This window comes from Cladosporium halotolerans (assembly GCF_011745625.1).
Source record: "Cladosporium halotolerans strain TM138-S3 chromosome Unknown Sca22, whole genome shotgun sequence".
Lineage (NCBI taxonomy): Eukaryota > Fungi > Ascomycota > Dothideomycetes > Cladosporiales > Cladosporiaceae > Cladosporium > Cladosporium halotolerans.
In genome coordinates this window covers 102,873-123,101 of record NW_027191473.1, presented here as the reverse complement: position 1 = coordinate 123,101, position 20,229 = coordinate 102,873, and the positions used below count along the sequence as shown (strand labels likewise).

The following is a 20,229-nucleotide window of genomic DNA, read 5'->3' as shown; positions in this document are numbered from 1 at the left end:
ATGCCAGGCCCAGGCACATCAGATCTGCGTGCCTCGCGACATCTCCGGCCCGGCCGTCTTTGTACTTCTGAACGCGAACCAGCGTCCTGTGTGCGCCCACGACACACCCTGCGCGCAACCTTCTCACCGTTTTCAAGACGCCACCGCCGCGTCCTCACTCCACACCACGTGAGTCGGCCGGCTCGGCGCGCCATCGTGTCATTGCCGTGTCACCATTATGGACCCGTGGGGACGCCATGGCGCGCATGCAGGGTGCCACGGGTTGCTTGTTCATTTCCCCATCTCTCCTTCGGGAAGTATCACGATTCCCTGTCTTTGCTGGCGTGGCCTCAGACACTGCACGTATCGGACAGGTGGTCTCGAAGCGTCTGGTCACGGAGTCTGGTCGTTGGAGACCTGGCAATGTGCGTCATGCGTGGCGACACACCACGAACGAGGCCATGTGCTCCAACGCTAGCCATCGTCTATCTCCGCACGGTGCCCTCGGGTCTTTCTCCAACAGGGCACTGCCGCACCACCGCTCGCAAGTCTCCGAATTCCGTCCAGTCTCTGTCCTGAGCTATCCTCGTAACGGCTTCCTCCGCTTCGCTCGGCTCACTGACGAAGCTGCTTTATCCGGCGCTAGCGCTGGCTCGGCCGTTCCAATGGTCTCTGTGGGTCCTTGGGCTGGACGAGGATTGTTTTTCGTGCTACTTGGAGTCTCGCTGTGGCAAATCCTCGCACGTGGGTTCTCTTCGGGGGAAACTCCGCCGCCGCCATTGCCCGCCAATACATTTGCATGTTTGCACAACTGCCGTGATAAGCGTCTGACTTGCGGAGCCGCAAACAGTCGTGTGCATGAGTACTGCAGACAGACTTCGCAGGGTTCGAAGCTGGGATGCCTGCGGAACCACCTCGCGCAAGGCCGGAGGATTCCACTGTGTCAAAGCGTTGTGACGGACATGCTAGGTCGTTGAAAGGCCTCACGCAGAGAATGTGATATCGACTCCACTTGAGTCAGAGCAACACACGTAACTACCCTGGAGGCGCACTTGCACCGAACAATACGTCTTCCTGACGGCATCCTTCCGAGCCTTCACGCTATCAACGGACTCAGATCCGCAGATAGTGATGTCCTTCACAGGCCCTGATGCCTAATGGGTAGGGAATGTACAGCGGATGGCAGACTGCACTGAGACAAAGGGTCTGTCACTGACTTTCGCTATACTGAGAATTTCGAGCATTCACAGCAGGACAAAGCGATTCACTCAAACAACAAAGCGAAGTTTCGCACGTCACCATTCACTATCCCTTCACCTTTGCGGTCCTTTTTAGACCCCCGTATACTCAGCTGAAAAGATGTCTTTCGACGCTTTCGGGCTAGGCAAGGAGAGTCCCTTACAGTCTCCACGAGCCATTCGTCTACCAAGATGGGGAAGATCATCCCAAGTTGGGAGCTCTCCCAGGCAAATGAGATCAAGCGGCTGACCACTGAAAACGACGAACTCCGCGATGAAAACAATCGCCTCAAGTCGGAAATTGCTCGTTTGGTCAAGAGCGCGTACGGTAGGTGCTCACCCTCGAAACCAAAATCAGAGCCTCAACTGATTGCTCCAGCCACTAGCACTCCTTCTTACATGATGCCGACTCAGGCTTCTAGCAGCAAGAGCGCAACGATGACCGAGCAGAAGTCGGGTTCGAATTCGGACGAGCACGAAGATGATCGCTCCCCTTTTTACGAAGACGGTAAGTTGGTGCGCGTCGGCGTAGTCCCAGAGCTACCGCATCACCAGCAGTCTACTCTAGCATCGGTGCAGAGGCAGGTCTATTCCCAACACAGTAACCCTTGGGGGCTTCGCCGGACGCGCGAAGGCACGACCCTCATGGAGCTGAACCAGCAGCCGCCACGGGAGGAGAGCTCGCCCGAGCTCGACGGAAATATAACCATTCAGTGCTCGGCCTGTGATCATCTGGAAGCATTCGTCGCAGCGCCAGGAACAAATGGAGATTACATAGTAAGTCATCTCGAGGAAAACGGCTGGCACGACACCCCCGAGGCTCAAGTCGCGATCCCCCATCGCGTCCAGAGCCGCCTTCTGAATTCGGCGCTCCGCATAGCCCAGGACGCCCTGTTCAACGCCGGCAGGATTCACTGGCCGCTCAAACAGCGGTTCCACTGGCTTGGAGGACCACGAGAAGTCAAATTCGGTCATGGTGAGTTGGATGGGGTCTTTGGGGATCCAGTCAGGTTCCCGTACGGACGCGAATACGGCCACACGTGCGAGTGGCCTTCAGACAAAGTACGGAGTGCCGTTTTCGCCGTTACGGCGCTGCGCAATGCCGTTTGCCACTCGTGTCGTCTGCTGCTGCCGAGAGTCGATCAGCTGATCCGCTCCGCGCAGCGCCTGGCGGTCGTCTTCGGCGACGAGGCCAGGGCGGCGAAAGTGCGCGCTCTGCGTAGCGAGCTGCACGAAGAAGCGCGCAAAGCTCACGAGGAGATCGAGGGCCTGTGTGCCATGCGTGCGCTCCCGTTTCCTTCTCGCCAACAGTGGGCCCTGCACCATCAGTGCACGTTCGAGGATGTCGTTGACGCCTACAAATATCGCAACGACCATTGGGTGAGGCCCAGCCTCGTGCCGTACAACAAGGTCTCCACGGTCGTCAAGCAGGCTGCTTGGGATTGGCACTTCACGACGCAGCGTGCCGGCTTCTCTGATTGGGAGTGGCTCAAGCTGCTCGAACGGGCGAAGGCGAAGGTTACTGTCAACGAGGTTCCGGCCAGCGGCCGTCCTGCGACTCTGGGCGGCATTGAGCACGCTCAGACGTCCGACGAAGCTGATCTTCCAGAGGATTTGACCGATGCTGAGTTCAAAGCATTCAGTGCCCCTTCCTCGGTCACAGAAAAAGAGCGCCGTGAACAATTTTTGAGCCGCCAATCTGCACGAGACCGAGAAAGAATGGAACTTAGGGGAAAGCTGATCGATGCTGAGTGGGACTATGGGCTAATTCTGGTTCGCACGAGCGAATGGAAAGCGCGGTTCGAGCCGGTGATGGGCCGCCAACCTGAACACAAAGATGGACTAGACTTCGTGAGCAACACTGTCAGTGCTCAGTTGGCCAAATCGAGAGGTTCCCCTGATCTGAGAGAATGGCGAGAGCGCTGTGAGCGGTTGATGAGCACCTTGCCCGCAAAACCGCCCGGTGTAAATGATGCTCGGACGTCCGAAACAGACCAATCTTTCGAAGAATTCGAACGATGGTGAGAGTGGCATAGCAAGATCCAGCAAATCGGACCATTGAGCGGGTTGTTCATAATCACCCGATCAATGATGCATCGACGCTCTGCAGCGGTTTGAGTATGAGTACTTTGTTGTTTGTTGTTTGAACCTAGCACTTTGCATAAGTCTTTCTGTATCGATAAATTCAGTCACAATCAATCCCCACGAACTACCCAATCATCGGCCAAGTGACTCGACTCTAAAACCCCTCTCATCACGCACTAAACGCAATCAAAGCTATCCGCCACCAGCGGATCTCCCCCATTATACCTCTGCTTCTTCGGCCAGGCGCAAATCTTGCGCCTCGGCAACTCCTCTCCAGGCCCCGGCTCTGCACCATTAAGCGTCGTATTCACCACAGGCAAAGTATCCGGCGCAACGCCATTCTCAACCCATTCGACCAAAGCCTTCAGATCGTCCCTCGGCTGCGGGCCCGCTCCTCCGCTGCAATGGCCGACTCCAGGAGCTTCGAAGATGCGGTAGAAGTCTTGCACGTCGGCGACTTGGGCCATGACCCGCTTGTAGTAGTCTTCGGTGCCGTTGGGGAAGATGAGCTCGTCGGCGAGGCCGTGCCAGGTGATGATCTTGCCGCCGTGGGATTTGAAGAGGCTCAGGTCGGGGTCGGCGGTGCCGATGATGCTGGAGAATTGGTTCCGGGAGTGTTGGAGGAGGCGGAAAAAGTCTTCTCCCGTGATGTTTCTGAGGTCGAGGGCTGGGTCTCGGGTGAGGAAGTATTTGATGTACTCGGCAGAGATGGCAAAAGGTGCCCCGCGTGCACTGAAATTGGCCGCGGCGACTACTGTGTTTGCGATGCCTGCGAGAGACGCATCTTTGTTAAGGCCGTACCATTCTTTCTTCCCAGAGGCGTCGACAGGTCCGACCCAAGCGGCTTCGACGACGGCTGCGCCTTCTCGGGTGAAGATACTTTCGTCTGTGCCGTTGCAAGAAAAGCTCTTCCCGACAATCGAGTAGGGGTCGAACGCGCAAGCATTAGCATCGGAAATGACGCCATCCTTGAGTCCATCGAGTTCATCGCAAGCAGCAACGGCGGCCTGCGTGAAAGCCTCGATTTCGCAGGGTGGCGGGTAGGCTCCGAGCGTGTTCATCACCAGCTGAGGCCAGTACTCCGTGACAACGAAGGAATCCCAGTTGATCGCCGGGGCCTTCGCTAAGATACCATCATACAGATCTGGATACCGCTGAGCCAGCATCATTCCTTGCCTCCCGCCTGTCGAGCATCCAGTCCAATACGAGTACTCCGGCTTCTGGCCGTAGTAGCTCTTTGTGATGGATTTGCCGAGAATGGCCATGTCCGACAGCGCTACTGCCGCGAAGTCCTGTAGAAGGGGGAAGTTGATGTTACCTGGACTCAGGAGAGCCCAATTTGACGCTGATGCTACACTGGCGGTCGCATCTGGATGGCCACCATCCGTGCGTGCTGCCGAGTAGCCCTCGTCGACAGCCGATGCGAGAGCTGGAGCTCCGGAACTCATTTGCCAGCCTCCGCCGCCTGTGCCTTGGAATCGGCCATTCCAGGTATCTAGAGGAAGCCAGACTTCTACATTAATTAGATCGTTCCATCCAGTGTGGGTGTATGAGCTATCGTTCGATCAGTAAGGAAAAATGGCAGTTTGGGCGAAGACCTACATGTTGACTCCGCAGTACGAGACCGTGAGGTTTGAGGGGAACGCATTGCCGTTCGATGGGACCGTTCGGTTGCGGACTTCTTCCACGGTAAGGCTTTGGATCTCTGCTCCGAACAAAGAAGGCTGGCTAATGGCGGCAGCCGTGCAGGCAGCCTGGCCGTTGTATGACCTGGCGAGAACGCCAGTCGACGTTGACAAGCCAACTATCGCGCTGATCAAAGCATGTTTCCTCACCATCCCGGCGGCAATGACCTCTCGTGTAATGGACGCAAGTAGGTCCTAAGTATGCGCAACCTGCCTTGGGGTGCGACAGATGATGATAAGTTGCTCCGAAACGACAGCGCTCTGTGAGCGATGTCGACACGATTTGTACCTCCGATGCCATTGACTAGCCCTAGAACGGACAGCGGAGCAGCGTCTTCTACAATAGCCGCCTCCTCATGCCGCTTCCAAATCTCACGGGGGAAGTGGAGTGCGAGCGGGGTCATGGTGTCTTCATGGTGATCTTTGTGGAGCCTGTTCGTCTTGCCCCGTGGAGAATGCTGGCTGTGCAAGCAACAAACCGGCGCTGTCAGGAGAGGCAACTGTGGAGATACATTTCAATCTCTCTCTGTTGGCATCCTTGGCCTTGCATTATTCATGTTATACGACCCGCGTTAGGATCGGACGGTTTGGCAACGTGGTTCATACAAAACCTTCGGACTTAAGGCTGCGGTTTTCCGGCGTGCCGATCTCGGCATTGGCGCTCGTCATCGTCCTGACGGCCACAGCTGCGCGCCTACTGAAGACATCCTCCATCTCTCATCGGGCCTGCAGGAAGACAGGCTAAGCTTATGTCATTCATACTCTGCATGTTATGATCGCCTGAAGCGAAGGGTCACACTGAGGCGCCCGAGAGACTCTCTTTCAGGGTTTTCCGCCACATCCCGCCTGGTGATCATGTCAAGCTGTGCACCAGATACTTATCAGAGTAGTGAATATTGGCTAGCTTGCCGACATGAACAATCCGGCAGTTAGTGTTCCAGCAGTGGAGCGGCTCCGAAACCGTACACCACCTAGTAATAATGCAGACACGGCGAGAGATTCGCAGAGCGTCGGCTCAAACCACTCAAAGCCACGAACCCAGAAGCCCTCGGCGCCTTCAAAGAACGACGAAGGATGGCGTCGCATTGTCCGGAACTTCTCTCCATCATGGTTCGCGATGACAATGGGGACTGGTATTGTGGCCAACATCTTTGTGACGATACCATGGAAAGCAGAATGGCTTCGCATTCTGGGCATCGTCTTCTTCGTCTTGAACACTGCGCTCTTCTCGCTAGCATTCGGAATATCCTTCTTGAGATATACCATCTGGCCCGAGATCTGGACGGTCATGATCCAAGACCCCAACAATAGCCTGTTCCTAGGTACAGTGCCCATGGGCTTTGCCACCCTCATCGAAATGTGGGTTGCGGTGTGCGTACCAGCATGGGGAGACGGCGCCGCGTATGTTGCTTTCGGACTCTGGATACTCGACTCCGTTGTCGCCGTTGCAGTGACTGTGAGCTTGGCCATTCTGCTCATGTCCGCCTCCTACCAACGCTCTCTCGACAGCATCACGGCAGCCCAGTTGCTTCCCATTGCGGCGACTATTGTGGCAGCCGGCGCTGGCTCTGAAGTTGCCTCAGTGATTCCAAATCCACAGATTGCGCTAGGTGTTGTCATCACATCCTACGCTCTCTGGGGCATGGCCACGCCCATGGCCTTCACGGTCCTCGCTATCTACTATCAGCGTCTGGCTCTGCATAAAATGCCCTCACGAGAAGTCATAGTCAGCGCCTTCCTCCCCCTCGGACCTCTCGGCTTCGGAGGCTTCACGATCCTCAACCTCGGCTTGAGAGCCGCAGAGATCTTCCCAATAACTGGCACGCTCGACCCCATGGCGGGAAGGATAGCATACATCCTCGGCTTCTTCCTTGCCCTAATAATGTGGGGCTGGGGCCTCCTGTGGTTCTGCTTCGCGCTCGCCGCGTTGTGGAAAACGGCCAGAGAACAAGGAGTACCCTTCAACATGGGCTGGTGGGGGTTTACTTTTCCTTTGGGCGTGTATGCAACCAGCACGATCCTCATTGGCGAAGAGCTCCCATCGCTTCTCTTCCGGGTTTTAGGGACTATTTTTGGCGTCGCGGTCATTCTGCTCTGGATAGTAATTGCGGCGGGGACGGCCAGGGGCGCGTATAGTGGCGAGATGTTCCGGGCGCCGTGTTTGGTGAATCTGAAGAATGAGACGCATCCGGCGCCCCAAGATGCCGCTGAGACTGAGAAGGCAAGGAACTGAGCATGTCACGTGCGTGTGCTTGGTGGAATAGCTTTAACTCGCAACGTCGAGTTTTGTTTCATGTCAAGACTAGTTCATACGACCACGAATCAACGAAAAGTTCGAGCGATACGTTTTTCGCTGGTCTTGAAGGCAGTTGGCTGCTCGACCGACTGATATAATGCTGTTTCAATATGTATTCCCGATAGCCCGAGGGTGATCGAGGGGGGCGTAGCCTATGCCAAGTTTTTCATCCTACGAGAGAGAGTAGAACTAAGCTCTATGTCTAAGAAACGTAGCGTTGATCATACCTGGATTTCAAAGCTTTGTTTATGATTGTCTAATTAAAGCCGCTTAATGATTCGAAACGGCACTTCCCCAAGCCTTTCACGCACAGAGCTAATGCCTTCGGGAATCTCGACTACGAAACTCTTTGCACTCACAGCTTTCAACGGTAGCAAGATCTCGAGCAAGAGCGAAGCATCAACGGGATGCTTGTGTTGTTCGAGCCGACACATCATCTCGATCGTGATTCGCAGATATCCCAGGTGATTGAAGGAGGCAAGCACCTGGCAGGCCTCTTCCCACAAACGGCGGTCGTCTGGGAGCTCCCAAAAGTCCGCCGGAAGGCCTTGCGGTAGTTCTCGCCTCGATACGTAGCAGGAGAAAGCTGTACTGAATTGCACACGGTTCAATTGCTGGAAGCGATGTGGGAGCATGACGTGCGGCAAGCGGATAACAGTAGCGGACCGGCGGAAGTCAAAGGTGTTGTTGCTGTATAGCAGACCTACGCTCTCGGTATAGCTTGCACGAGTCAGCCAGCTGTTCATGTCCTGGACTGTGATTATCTTACATGAGCTTGCACGTAAAGAGTAGTGGAAGAAATGCATAGTAGTGTTCGGCTGGCTCATCTATGCCCTTCCCGCCTCCTACGCGGTATTTCCCCCTCCACATAGCCGACCAGCAGTCGTGCTGGAATGTCAATGCAGTGCTGTCCCGCTGGTAGCATCGGTTCTGCCGAAGAATCCCATCGCCGACCTCGATGTGCAACACGTCTTTAGCATCTTCCGGTCCGACAACATGCTCCCATATCAGAATACGGATCTCTGGTGGTAAGCGGGCGATAAGTCCAGACTGTAGTTGGGCATGTGATTGCGACGTGTTAGTCAAGCGGCGCGGGCGTGTTGGCGGGAGAGAGCGAAGTGGCGGATCTATGATATCCTCACGCTCCCAGAGAAAGTCTGTTCGTCTTGTGCGGCGAGGTGGCTTCGCTGAGCCGTCACGTCCAGTCATCCAATCCATGAGGCTGCCCATGCGCATTGTTGGATGCTTATGCAGCTGTTGGGTGTGAAGATGTCAAGGTCGCCTTTGTTCGCACGCGGAAAGGATATCAAGATCGCACAAAGTTGTCCTCGAAGGGCCATGTTGCTATATCATTCCGTTGATGTGCACTTGGAAAGCATCAAATTCTGCCAACATCAAGATGTTGGTGTTGGTGTTGGTGCTACCTAGGTAGTACAACTGTAGCAGAAATGACGCTACTAGATCCCGAGGCATTGGATACCAATCTCAGCTGCCATGACTCGAGACCACACCCTAAAATGATGTCTGTATGCTACCACCATTTCTCTCCACCGAGCTTTGCACTCGTGCTTCAGTTTGAGGCTGCTGTGTATTCTACAGATCGCTGCGTCTGGATTGAGAGATTGTCTCGTAATGTGTATAGATTGGAATGGGATATAGGTAACAATGCTCCATACAATCACGTAACGCGGTGTACTGGCCACGACCAATTTCAAGGTGTTACGCTTTGTCGCCGTCATGTTTTTAGGATATGTGTTTATGCATGCTCATGCGAGAGGTGATAGTACATACGACCATAGGTCAGTGAGAACTGGGCATCCCGTCCGCTCTGCCATACATAAGCACTGAACCGGGCGACTAGTACTAGAGTGGGTGACCATCTGGGAATCCCGCCTGTTGTATGTTTTTGTTTTCTTTTTGGTAATCAATAATATGAAGAGCTCTACTTCATCTAAGGTATATCCATGTGAAGACACTCGAAAGTGCATCGTGGCGTCGTGAGAAAGCCTCGCTCATGGCGAGTCCGTTCCGCTGTGCTTACCCAACAAGGGACCCGCCAAACTACCCATCCTGCGCTCCAGCAAATCAGTGTCACTCGGGAGTCTGATGAGCGAATCGCCCTTCCTAAAGGCGACCGGACTCCTCCTGCCGCTCGGATCAAGCCTCTTGATCGAACCGCGGCCGCTCGAGCTCCGCCGCCGTCTCCTGTCAGCAAGAGTGCTGTCTATGCGCTGGCGCAGCGGCGTCATTTCCAGCGGCCGTTCGTCAGCGTCGCTGTTGCTTTCGTGCCGTCTGTGGTGTCGGACAGTGTTGCGCTGGTCGCGGCGAGTTCCGTTGAGCTGGGAAAAGTAGTCATCAGCGGACACAATCGGCTCAGCGGTTGTGGGCGTTGGCGCCTCGCTCTGGATGCCTGCTTCTCTCTGGTCGGCTTCGTAGAAAGCGTCCATCATCCATCGGCGGCACTGGTCGATGTATCCCCAGCCTGGATGGTAGACGGTGACAAATTGCAGGAAGCCGTGGCTGACGCCGTTGATGATCATAGTCTCGACGTGCTTCTTGTCGTTGAAGACGGCCTTGTAGCTCTCGAGGCCCAGCTCTTGTCTCTCCCGGAAGCGATGGGCGTGAGCTTGGCGGAGGCGGCCGGCGAAGAGGAAGGTGTCGTCCGCAAGGGGATCTTGTTCACCGCAGAGCATGTACACTTTGGGAAACCGCTGGAGAATGCTCTCCGGTGCGAGAAGTGGAGAGAGCAGGTAGTCAGCGGTGAAGTCGGGTTTGTGCTGCTCGCCGATGTAGAGGAGGATCATTGCTCGTAGAAGTTCCGGCGGAAGGACGCGGTCGTGCAGCTGCGAGATCATGCTGGACATTTTGATATTTGTCTTGAGCTGTCTTGGCTGCACCTGAAGCTCGCTGAAAGGCTTGCCATTCAGAGCGTTCGAGTCCACAGTTGCCGTTACGGGCGACTCCGTGATCGCTGTGTCCTCCAAGACCTTGCTCTTTTCGCCGTCCATACTTGTGTCAAGCATCGGCGTTGACGCTCGGGGCGTCTCGTCTTCGTCATCTGAGCCATGAGGAGTCTTCGGCGTCAGTCGTCGGAAAGCCTCGCTCTTCCGCTTGATGAATTTTCTGTTCTGCTTTCTGTACTCAGGCTTGTTGAGAAGTTCAACGTCTTCCGGCCGCATGAAACTATGGATGTTCATCTCCAAAGCAGGATAGATCATGATCAAAGCTTCCGGTAAAGGTATCTGCGATGTACTTTTGCGATATGAGTCCTCGTAGATGTTTGAAGAATGAGTTTGCAACAATTTGATGATCAGGCTTGCCGCAAGGTTGCCACCAGCGCTATCGCCGCTCAATACGATCGTTGGCATGGTGTGGCCAGAAAGTCCGATGCATTGGCCTCTTGTGGCAACGATCTGGAAGTAAGCGTCGAAACACTCATTCAAAGCAAACGGATATGGATACTCGGGAGCCTTTTTGTAGTTGAGCGCGATCACAGGCAGCTTGCTTTTCCCTGCCCACGCGAAAAGCTTATCATCGTGACAGCGGGGATCCATGGCGACGAAACCACCGCCCGGTATGTCCAGGATGATTTTGGTCTCATTCTTGAGCTTCTCTTGTGGCTTGTCGTAATAAAGCCAGAAATCAATAGGTTCGTCGTATAGACTACCCTCTGGGCGTTGGATTTGAGAGCGGATAGGCAATCTCTTCATGCACCACTTTGGCCTCACCAGCTGCGAGGCCAGCTTGATGTATGGTGTTCTGCCTTTGTTCCAACTCACACGCATGTGGTCGATATCGCAGCCGCCAGCCCGGACCTTCCGAACATACTCGTCTGCCTGCTCAGCGCATACCATGTAGTATAAGGTGCCGAGGATGCTCGCGATATCTCTTAACCAACGCGGCCGTATCCACATAGCCTTCCAAAAGCCCGCATCCAAAGCCGTGGCCACCCATGTTGCTCTGAAGTAGTTGCGATCGTACTTTCCTGCCAACGGCTCCTTGGGCTCTAGTCCGACAAGGCGGGAGAAGTTGCGCATGAGGTACATGTACAACATCGAGAGGACCATGGTATGCCATGGTGTGAGATGCTTGGAGAAGAAGGCCGAGATATTACGCAGAATAGGGGGGCCATGACGATTGCCCTTATAGAGGTAGAGGGACCAGAGAAGCACCACAGTGAATATCTGGTACTTCCTGTAGCGATGGGAGGGCTTGCCGAGCGCGTGGTCTGTAAGGGGGTCAATCGCTTTACCGGAAGCTGCTGTCGCAGAAATTGAATAAGTCTGTACCTATCATGCTCTTGGTGCTTTAGAAGTCCGGTAGGCCGATATTACATGCGTGCTGCGTAGATGGAGGTGACAAGGCAAGGTCGTCAACCGAGGCATTCGCACAGGTACAAGCGGTGGTCACACAAAGGGGGGGGACAGTGAGCAGGAGGAAAAGCTTTGCAGACAACAGGGGCTACGGAGGATGTATAGCAAACATAGGCTGTGGACACGGGCGCGAGACTCGACCATCGTGACCGTCGGCGTGGGCTGGGTTGGGCGGAATGCCGACAGCCTCATGGGACCGGCTGAAGGCTGACCGCGAACATGTGAAGCTTGGCGTGCGTCAGCTGCCACGTGAAGCGTCAAAGCGACCTCGAACTGGACGCGGTTGGCTGTTCGATCCCCGGACATGACATGGCAGACCTCGACGCGTCTGTATGGCATGCCAGCTCGGAAGTACGCGTCGACAACATGGAGTCACATTGTATCCAAACACGTCGGAAAGATGCGTCTAATAATACGCATGCATAAACACCATAAAGCTTTTGAGCCTTGCCCCGGTGCCTCTCGACTTGGAGTACACGCAGAAGACAAAGGGACATCCTCTTATCCCCGGCAACAACGGCACATCGCGCATGACAGGCAACGTCAAGCAATGACAAGCTACGGCCTGCAAGTCTCACGACGGGACTATTACTTGAGGACCTCAGCGTGATCCTGTCCTCATGCCGCCCGGCCACAACGAGAATGCTAACGGCGCTCCAACATCCAGCCCTTCTGAACTGTACAGCACCACGTGTCTGAAGATCGAACGTTTTCCTGGATTGATGAAATTCATTCTGTAACAACAAACTCCCGGATGCGCGACCTAGTCAGCCCACCCGCTGCGATGCTGATGCTGTTGCCGAAGCCAACGCGAGAAAGCAATTTCCTGCATGCACTTACCCATCGTTCATCGTGCTATCATCCATGCGAACGGCGAACCGAGCGACCCGGGTCCCTGCTCCCTGGCCGCATGGAATGAGATGACTCGCACCAAACGCAGTCAGTATCCGTTCTGACAGCTCGGCAACACGAAACGCTTTCCCGGCGCTCCTACCCGCCAGACCTGTGCGAGGCGCAGTTCTTCAAACCACGTTGCCAACACCTCGCGGTGCCAGCGTACGGGTGACCGCAGGGAGATAATAAAACTGATGCCGGCCACGCGTCCGCGTGTGCTGACGTTAGCGAGAGGTTCCTGCGACGTCCATCATGCCCGAAATTGGACTATGGATTCTATGTTTGAAATATCACACCCTCTCGCGTTTGCTGTCAGTATTGGCTGTGCAACCATCGCGCGATGAGCAACACCAACACCACATTTTTGGTCATTGCTTTTTTGTCCCAGGCCACTAGACTCAATGCTACGGCAACTCCGCTGCAACTTTCCGGCGAACATCGGAGCCTTTGGGCCCGAGCCAGTGGTACGGTGATCAAGCAGTGCTCCCACACCACTATTTGCCCGATAATGCGTACAAGTACACGACTAGCTCCATCCAAGAAGTTGTTGCGGTGTGCGGAGAGTAGCGGTCGCCGAAACACTCCTGTTCCACGGTGACTGCTCGCCAACAACTTTACTGACAACATTCCAGCGGTACCATGTGGCTTACTGACGATGCTTTGAAATCACGGAGCTTCAATGTCGTCGCAGGTGACAATGATGTTTGACCCCGGCCGTGAGCGTCATCTCGAACGGACAAGCTTCCTGAAGTGCACATCGTCAAGTGAACGTGCGATTAACGGTCGGTAACTCCATCGAGAGTCGTACAGCACGTTTGCACTAGCAGTGTCGTGCGACATTCCGGAAGTTCTCGTGTCTCCACAGAAACTGCAGCCATGACGAGCCATGCAGTCTTCGCAGCCATGCGCCGTAAAATGCCACCATCAGGCGCACCAGGCATTTCGTCCATGGCTCATGTACGCTGTTTGCTCCGCGTTGTGGCAACCTGCATTTCTTTGCCACTAAAGCCCCTTGCTTGCTGACCGCTGGAATGTCTTAGAAGCAGCTGACGCTCTGCCCGGCTTGGCCGTTTCCGGGTGCAGTCGTGCACGAACAAAGAACAAAGAAGGGCGTTCTAAGCAATGCACTCTGCCTGACTAGCGGCCCCCATCGGGCCCTAGACAATCAGCGCATGCTCTTTAATCCTTCGCTTGACTGTGCCCGTCATTGGACGACAAAGAAATGGGTGTCGCATACCACGGTAGGCTCTTTTTCGTCGCTGTTCGTACTGGTTGAATAATAAGGACAAAGCCATACCGGGCATGGCCTTCTCCCTTCTCGTGGATAATGGCTACACCTGACGCGTTACGCATATCTATTGGTAGGCCTGCTTTTCATTGTTGAAGAGCATGCCAGTGGAACAAGCGGCTTGCAAGACCCTGCCTTATCCTTATTGCATATTCTCTTTCTCCCAATGTCTGCGATTCAGAATTCCTCGTCGTTGACTCCGTTGCATCTGCCGCCGCCAAACTGGATTCCTCCCACACAAGCACTGCCGCCTCTTCCGCCTTGCCCAGAGCCAGGCCGAATCGTCTTCACTAGACAGCTTTGGCAGCGAACCATGCCAGAGGAGCCGAGTGAGCACGGTGTCTCAACCAGGTCTCAATCTCAAGGATCTCTGTCCGCCTATCAAGCGAATATATGTACCAGCCGTCGCGGCTCATCAAACGCATCAACTCGTTCGCTACGAAGTGCTCTTAGCCAGGGGGAAGCCACCAAGGCGCCTTTGACGCCTGAAGAATCCCCTCCCTTTCGGTCGATAAGGAAGCGAAGGGCCACTTGTGTTGAAGAAGAAGACAAAGAAATCGATAGCCACGAAGTGTCTCCGGTGCATACTAGAGCCAGCAGCGGCGATTCAACTTCGCGTGTTTGCATCTGCCAGCCCGATCCAAAGATTCCAAGGCCTCGTAACGGTAAGATCTTGCTCACCGATCGCGGCTGTCACGACGATTATACTGACTTCATTAAGCGTTCATCCTCTATCGCCAGCACCATCAAGCCAAAGTCGTAGCCCAGAATCCAGGCTTAGCCAACCCAGAAATATCGAAGATCATCGGCGAGCAGTGGCGCAATCAAGCACCTGAAGTGAAGAACGAGTGGAAAGCCCTTGCAGAAGAAGAGAAGCTTCGCCATCAGCAACAGTATCCTACGTATCGCTACCAACCCAAGCGCAACGGTCGTCGGAACAGTCTTTCAGACACCCCTGGCTCAGCGATTGAGAAGCCCAAGTGTATCAAGTGCGGCGGCAAGACGATTCTTTCGTCCTCAGCACCTTACGGCCAGAGTTCCAACTCAACCAGCCCAACAGCGCCTGGCTTCGCCCCAAATACTCCTGGTTCAGCCCCCACGCCTATCAGCAGGACCCTTACCATTCTTCGAGACCTCAGCTTGCAATCTCCTGAAGCTCGTCGGACGAGATATCAAAACATGCAGTTGAACCAACATGAAGAAAGAGACGACATCGGTGCTTTGAGCCCTGACATCAAACGCCGTCGTTTCAACGGGGACAGCCACCAGCCAACCGTCCAGCGTGTTATGCCACCTCGCTACACCAACGTTCACGCCGGCACAGCGGTCGGTCCGGGTACGCCATTCCCCTTCAATCAGGCTCAAAATCAGCACCAGCAAATATATTCGCCGGCTTCAGCGTCGCCCGCGTCTCATGTCCGTCGCGAGAGCCTACCAGGTCTTCGCGGTGTCGTCAGTGCACCAGGTCCGATGGCACCACCTCCCAGGCCTGGTCCAGGTTACCAACAGCATCGCATGTCCCAGGGCCACGTCACGCACGATCGCTCACTTCAGCTTCCGCCATTGCAGACGGGTCACACTAACGGAACTCTCCCGTCTGCCAAATCTGCTCCCAGTCACTCTGTCGAGGAAGTCATCATGAGCATGCCCTTTGAAGCCAAGCTGGCGATTCTTAGGAAGATTGCACCGCCGAAGGCTTTGAAGAAGGACTCGCCTCGCGGTCCACTCATTGTCATCGAGGGCGATAATGCTTCGGCTGTGAAGGACCTTGCGAAATGGCTGAGCGATACTCTGCACAAGGACAACGAACTGAACGTCAAGCTGCTCGATGGCCCCGATGTATCTTCAGAGAGTGGAAAAGACGAGGCCATGGCTGAGTACCATATGCTGATCGCAGGGTGGCTCGGCAACAGCAAAGAGATCCTGAAAGGTCTTCATTACGAGGCAAACAGCTCTCCAAATACTGCAAAGTTGACCAAGATGGATGTATCATCCACGTCTTCGCAACCAGACCGTCACGTTGAGGAGAATTACAACGACGATGACGACACGCCCACAAAATCTACTTCGACACAAACGGACTCTATAGCCTCCCGCAGCCCGATAAAGAAGAACAGCATCACCGACATCATGGATGTGGACAAGATTGTTCTGGCGAAACCAATTGCGATTCTGCCGCTCTTCTCTCTGCACGCCAGTAACACGTTCGCCTGCCGCATCCCGCTCACAGACACCTACGCGCCCAACGATCACTGGTCTTGGAATGCTACTCAGTGGCGTGGCGTCATCGGACCTGATCTGACTATCTACTTGAAAGGCGGCGAGGAGAAAGGGAAGTTGGTTGAGCAGAGCGAGGAAGAGAAGTTGTTTGTGGTGAGAAAGGGAACGGATGAAGTGGATGGGGCGACTCTGAGGAGACTTGGGTTCGAGATTGGCGAATGGGTCAGAGCTTTTGGTGCCTGAGACTCATCAGGCTTAGAGGTGTGAACCGAAATCTGTAGAAATAGTTCGTTCATTGTTTGATCGCCAGATTGATTAGATGCTCTCCTCAGTGGCAGGGATTAGCGATGTTATTTTAGTTATTCGAACAATTGGATCGCTTATGCGCCCGTAATTCCAATGTCCCCATGTCTTCTGACTGTTTCCATCCTCATGACCAGAAGTAATACCTATCTGCACCACGACTAAGCGAGAGGTAACATGTGCGATTCCATCCGCCTCCCTCGAGTCATGCACCGTTCATGTGCCAGCCGCACGGCCTTCTGCTGTGGAGAAGGGAGCTGTGGAGGGATTCCGGGGAGCCTCGGCAGCCGTTGGCCAGCCGCGCATCATGTGAAAGCCGCCAGAGGGAGCAGCGAAGGCGACCAACACGACGTTCCATCCCGCCCCAAAGACACGTCGCGATCCAGTCAATGTCTCGTTGCTGCAGAATCGAGTCAAAGCAGCCATCGATATGGCTGTCTACTCCCTCCCGCTGCCCCAGGCGTGCTCTACGCGCTCGCTGAAGCGCATGCTGAACGACCTCACGACGCTGTACGTTTCGAACCGCACACGCGTGTCGCGCGGCGTATATGTCGCGCTCTTCTTGATCGTCGCCAATCGGATCCGGAATACGATCAAAGAGCAGAAAGCCGCTGCTGCTAGAGTTGCCGAAGCCCGACGTCGAGGGCCCAACACTGGGCCTGCGCACGGGAAGGCCGAAGCAAGTGGGAGGAAGAAGGTTGAACTGAACAGAGAGTTTTTCCGGAGCTTGGGAAAGCTGTTGAGGATATGTGTGCCAGGATGGAAGAGCACGGAGATGCGGCTCCTGGGGAGTTATTCCATCTTCCTGGTGCTGAGGACGTTGATCAGCTTGTACGTGGCTGAGTTGGACGGACAGTTGGTGAGCAGTCTTGTGAAGGGTAAGGGCAAGGCATTTGCGAAAGGCTTGGTTTGGTGGATGATTGTAGCGGTTCCGGCGACATTTACGAATTCCATGGTGAGTCCTTGTGTGGTTGATCCGTCTCAAAGGAATCCGCTAACAGGTTTTCTGCGTAGCTTTCGTGGCATCAAACAACACTGGCCTTACGATACCGGACACGGCTTACGCACCATATCCACAACCGCTATCTGCACGAAATGACCTTCTACACACTCTCGGCACTGGATGACCGGATCAAGAACGCCGACCAGCTGGTCACTGTCGACGTTAGCAAGTTCTCCAACAGTTTGGCCGAACTCTACGGCAGTCTTTCGAAACCCATCTTAGACCTCATAATATACAACTGGAGCTTGAGTCGCAGTGTTGGTGGCGAAGGACTGTTCGCCATGAGCTTACTGGTACAATTGAGTGCCAGCCTCATGCGAGCCCTGACGCCGCCGTTCGGCAAATACGTCGCAGAAGAAGCAAGGCTAGAGGGGGAGTTCCGATTCCAGCATTCGCGCTTGATCGACTATAGTGAAGAGATTGCTTTGTACAACGGACATGAGGCAGAGAAGGATGCTTTGGACAAGGGCTATTTCACCCTGATCAAGCATGTCAACCGCATCCTGCGGCGGAAGTTCTATCATGGCATTATGGAAGACTTTGTCGTAAAGTACTTCTGGGGTGCGCTTGGGTTGCTGCTTTGCTCGATACCGGTCTTCTTCCAAGTTCCTGGTGCTGTTGGAGGTGGAGCTGGCCGTGATAGGACTGAGAGCTTCATCACGAGTCGAAGGTTGTTGCTCGCAAGCAGTGATGCATTCGGCCGATTGATGTTCTCCTACAAGGAGGTCTCGCAGCTTGCTGGCTACACAAGCAGAGTCAGCACGCTGCTCGAAGTATTGGCAGACTTGCGGCGGGGCCACTTCGAGAAGCAACTCGTGTCTTCCGCCTCTACAGATGCAAACTCTGCTGTCCTCAGCGGCAGAGGCGAGCAAGAAGAGGGTGAAGACATCAAGTTCGAGAACGTGCCCATCGTCTCTCCGAACGGCGATGTTTTGATCAAGTCACTCAACTTCCACATTAAGCGAGGCGATCACTTACTCATCGTGGGCCCTAACGGCTGCGGCAAGAGCTCACTGTTCCGCATTCTAGGCGGCCTCTGGCCAGTCTACGGTGGCAAAGTGCGCAAGCCACCCAGCGAAGACATCTTTTACATCCCACAGCGCCCGTACCTCAGCAAAGGCACGCTCAGGCAGCAAATACTGTACCCAGACGGCTTGTACGAGATGAGAAAGAAGGGCGTCACTGACCAGGACCTAATGGACATTCTCAAAGTCCTAGGCATCGACAAGCTCCTCGGCCTTCAAGCATCCCACTCGTCTAGCCAAGACAACAAGGCGTCGGGTCTCGACACCGAAGCGGAGTGGGCTGACGTCCTCTCCACCGGCAACCAACAGCGCATCGCTGCCGCCCGCTTGTTCTATCACGCGCCCAAGTACGCCATCTTGGACGAGTGCACGTCGTCTGTGACGGCAGAGGTAGAGAAGATCATGTACGACGAGGCGAAGCGTCTCGGCATCACGCTGATGACGGTCTCGCACCGCAAGAGCTTGTGGGCTTATCACGGATGGATCCTGCATTTCGACGGGCAGGGCAGCTATGTCTTCACAAAGCTCGACGCGGAGAAGAGGCTGAAGCTCGAGGAAGAGAAGGATGAGTTGGATGTGTTGCTGAGAGGCGTGCCGGAGGTAGAGAAGAGGATTGCTGAGCTAGAGGCTGGTGGATGAGGGAGTTTCGCCTCACATTTTGGGCATCGATGGGGACATAGATCTCAGTGGTTGATTTTCTCTTGCTGTGCTGGCATGGGCTTAGGCGATATGCTAATCCATATCTGCCGCTTCTTGAAAGGTATATAACGCACATGATCAGACCAGCGCTGCAAGACCAACAACATACGTCCGTTCAACGGGATGTGGAAGACGGCCAGGCCACCCTTGTGATGAGGCGGCCACATCACATAAAAGGTTGCCTTAACCTGCGGGCAAGGGCGCTAAAGTCAAGGCCCTGATCCGGAAAACGTGGCGCAGCGCGCGGCACTTGTGAGACTGCACACAAATGTGACCCATGGTGGCAAGGAATCCGGGTGGATCGCCTCGTAAACGTAGTGCATGTGCGATGCTTAGAATAAATACACTGGCTGGCCCTGTGCCTATGAAATCGTTTCGCGTTGCCGTTATTGCCGTCACAGTTGCCTTCCTTCAACCTTGTCTCACGCACGCCGAGTTGTCAGATCCTAGCTTGGCTTGAAGCAAGGGGGGTTACAATCTTGTTACTTTGAACATTTCACCGACCAATTCCGACCTTGACTGGACCAAAGATTTTTTCTGTTCGCTCAAACTCGCTATCAGATTGACACGCAAGTCGCAAAGAGAGATCGTTACTCATCATAAAGTTCACAGAGGCCGTCCGTCACCCAGTTGGCACGGTGACAAACTACCAAGGAAAGCCACGAAGATTTCGAGGATGGATTCTCTGTCGATCGAAGAAGCATCCGATGGCAAGCGATGGATTTGGACTTCAGCCGCTCGTCATCAACTCGTATGTCAGCGCCGGAAAGCTGAGGTTTGCTGGCGTGTCGAGACGGGCATGCGCTGCTGCCGCCGATGAGTTGATCTCACAGTCTCGACAAAAGGTTGACTTTCTCTGCCGAGTCGACCTTGACGGCGAAGCTCCTGGAACTCTGCACCACCGATCACTTTGGAGTTCCATAGGTGAGTGATCAACTGAGTGTCAGGATTCGCCGACAGTCGCTCAGAATTTGACAGAAGGTCATGATCTTGCTCGAAGTGCTCCCACCTCGCAGTCCACGCGTGTTCACCATCCGTCCCCTCGACCTTCCATCGGCACGAAGGGAAAGGACACTGCAACTTCTCAGGCGGCGATTTACCCTGGAAGTGGCTCTTTGAGTGCTCGTACCACTCTCTTGCC

The 20,229-nt window shown here is 54.7% G+C and overlaps 7 protein-coding genes across 7 annotated transcripts; 4 read left to right on the top strand and 3 right to left on the bottom strand.

Moving 5' to 3' along the window:
- Positions 1 to 829: 829 nt before the first annotated feature.
- WHR41_06140 (uncharacterized protein) lies at positions 830 to 3,426 on the top strand. The gene is made up of 2 exons (XM_069374745.1): positions 830 to 1,545; positions 1,597 to 3,426. The coding sequence occupies exons 1-2, from the start codon at positions 1,410 to 1,412 to the stop codon at positions 3,240 to 3,242; spliced, it is 1,782 nt and encodes a 593-aa protein (XP_069228139.1). The 5' UTR covers positions 830 to 1,409; the 3' UTR covers positions 3,243 to 3,426.
- Positions 3,331 to 5,576, bottom strand: WHR41_06139 (uncharacterized protein). The gene is made up of 2 exons (XM_069374744.1): positions 4,905 to 5,576; positions 3,331 to 4,856 (listed from the first exon to the last, which is right to left on the bottom strand). The coding sequence occupies exons 1-2, from the start codon at positions 5,138 to 5,140 to the stop codon at positions 3,479 to 3,481; spliced, it is 1,614 nt and encodes a 537-aa protein (XP_069228072.1). The 5' UTR covers positions 5,141 to 5,576; the 3' UTR covers positions 3,331 to 3,478.
- A 324-nt stretch (positions 5,577 to 5,900) lies between these two features.
- On the top strand, positions 5,901 to 7,220 carry WHR41_06138 (uncharacterized protein; the record flags this gene model as incomplete). The annotated part of the gene is made up of 1 exon (XM_069374743.1): positions 5,901 to 7,220. The coding sequence occupies one exon, from the start codon at positions 5,901 to 5,903 to the stop codon at positions 7,218 to 7,220; it is 1,320 nt and encodes a 439-aa protein (XP_069228071.1).
- Positions 7,221 to 7,543: 323 nt separating this feature from the next.
- Positions 7,544 to 8,519, bottom strand: WHR41_06137 (uncharacterized protein; the record flags this gene model as incomplete). The annotated part of the gene is made up of 2 exons (XM_069374742.1): positions 7,544 to 8,003; positions 8,053 to 8,519. 2 exons carry the CDS (start codon positions 8,517 to 8,519, stop codon positions 7,544 to 7,546), a joined length of 927 nt encoding a protein of 308 aa, XP_069228066.1.
- Positions 8,520 to 9,175: 656 nt separating this feature from the next.
- Positions 9,176 to 11,774, bottom strand: WHR41_06136 (uncharacterized protein). Its single transcript, XM_069374741.1, has 2 exons — positions 11,573 to 11,774; positions 9,176 to 11,511 (listed from the first exon to the last, which is right to left on the bottom strand). The coding sequence occupies exons 1-2, from the start codon at positions 11,577 to 11,579 to the stop codon at positions 9,296 to 9,298; spliced, it is 2,223 nt and encodes a 740-aa protein (XP_069228065.1). The 5' UTR covers positions 11,580 to 11,774; the 3' UTR covers positions 9,176 to 9,295.
- Positions 11,775 to 14,004: 2,230 nt separating this feature from the next.
- On the top strand, positions 14,005 to 16,301 carry WHR41_06135 (uncharacterized protein; the record flags this gene model as incomplete). Its single annotated transcript, XM_069374740.1, has 2 exons — positions 14,005 to 14,503; positions 14,560 to 16,301. 2 exons carry the CDS (start codon positions 14,005 to 14,007, stop codon positions 16,299 to 16,301), a joined length of 2,241 nt encoding a protein of 746 aa, XP_069228064.1.
- Positions 16,302 to 16,710: 409 nt separating this feature from the next.
- On the top strand, positions 16,711 to 19,210 carry WHR41_06134 (uncharacterized protein). The gene is made up of 2 exons (XM_069374739.1): positions 16,711 to 17,316; positions 17,376 to 19,210. The coding sequence occupies exons 1-2, from the start codon at positions 16,792 to 16,794 to the stop codon at positions 19,026 to 19,028; spliced, it is 2,178 nt and encodes a 725-aa protein (XP_069228063.1). The 5' UTR covers positions 16,711 to 16,791; the 3' UTR covers positions 19,029 to 19,210.
- Positions 19,211 to 20,229: the final 1,019 nt, after the last annotated feature.

Excerpts from the sequence above, each read along its gene's own strand:
- WHR41_06139 (XM_069374744.1), bottom strand. The coding sequence starts at position 5,140 with ATGGTGAGGAAACATGCTTTGATCAGCGCGATAGTTGGCTTGTCAACG. Across the intron at positions 4,857-4,904 it reads TCGTACTGCGGAGTCAACAT|CTCATACACCCACACTGGAT; the intron begins GTAGGTCTTCGC and ends ATCGAACGATAG.
- WHR41_06134 (XM_069374739.1), top strand. The coding sequence starts at position 16,792 with ATGGCTGTCTACTCCCTCCCGCTGCCCCAGGCGTGCTCTACGCGCTCG. Across the intron at positions 17,317-17,375 it reads CGACATTTACGAATTCCATG|CTTTCGTGGCATCAAACAAC; the intron begins GTGAGTCCTTGT and ends TTTTCTGCGTAG.
- WHR41_06140 (XM_069374745.1), top strand. The coding sequence starts at position 1,410 with ATGGGGAAGATCATCCCAAGTTGGGAGCTCTCCCAGGCAAATGAGATC. Across the intron at positions 1,546-1,596 it reads TTTGGTCAAGAGCGCGTACG|CCACTAGCACTCCTTCTTAC; the intron begins GTAGGTGCTCAC and ends TGATTGCTCCAG.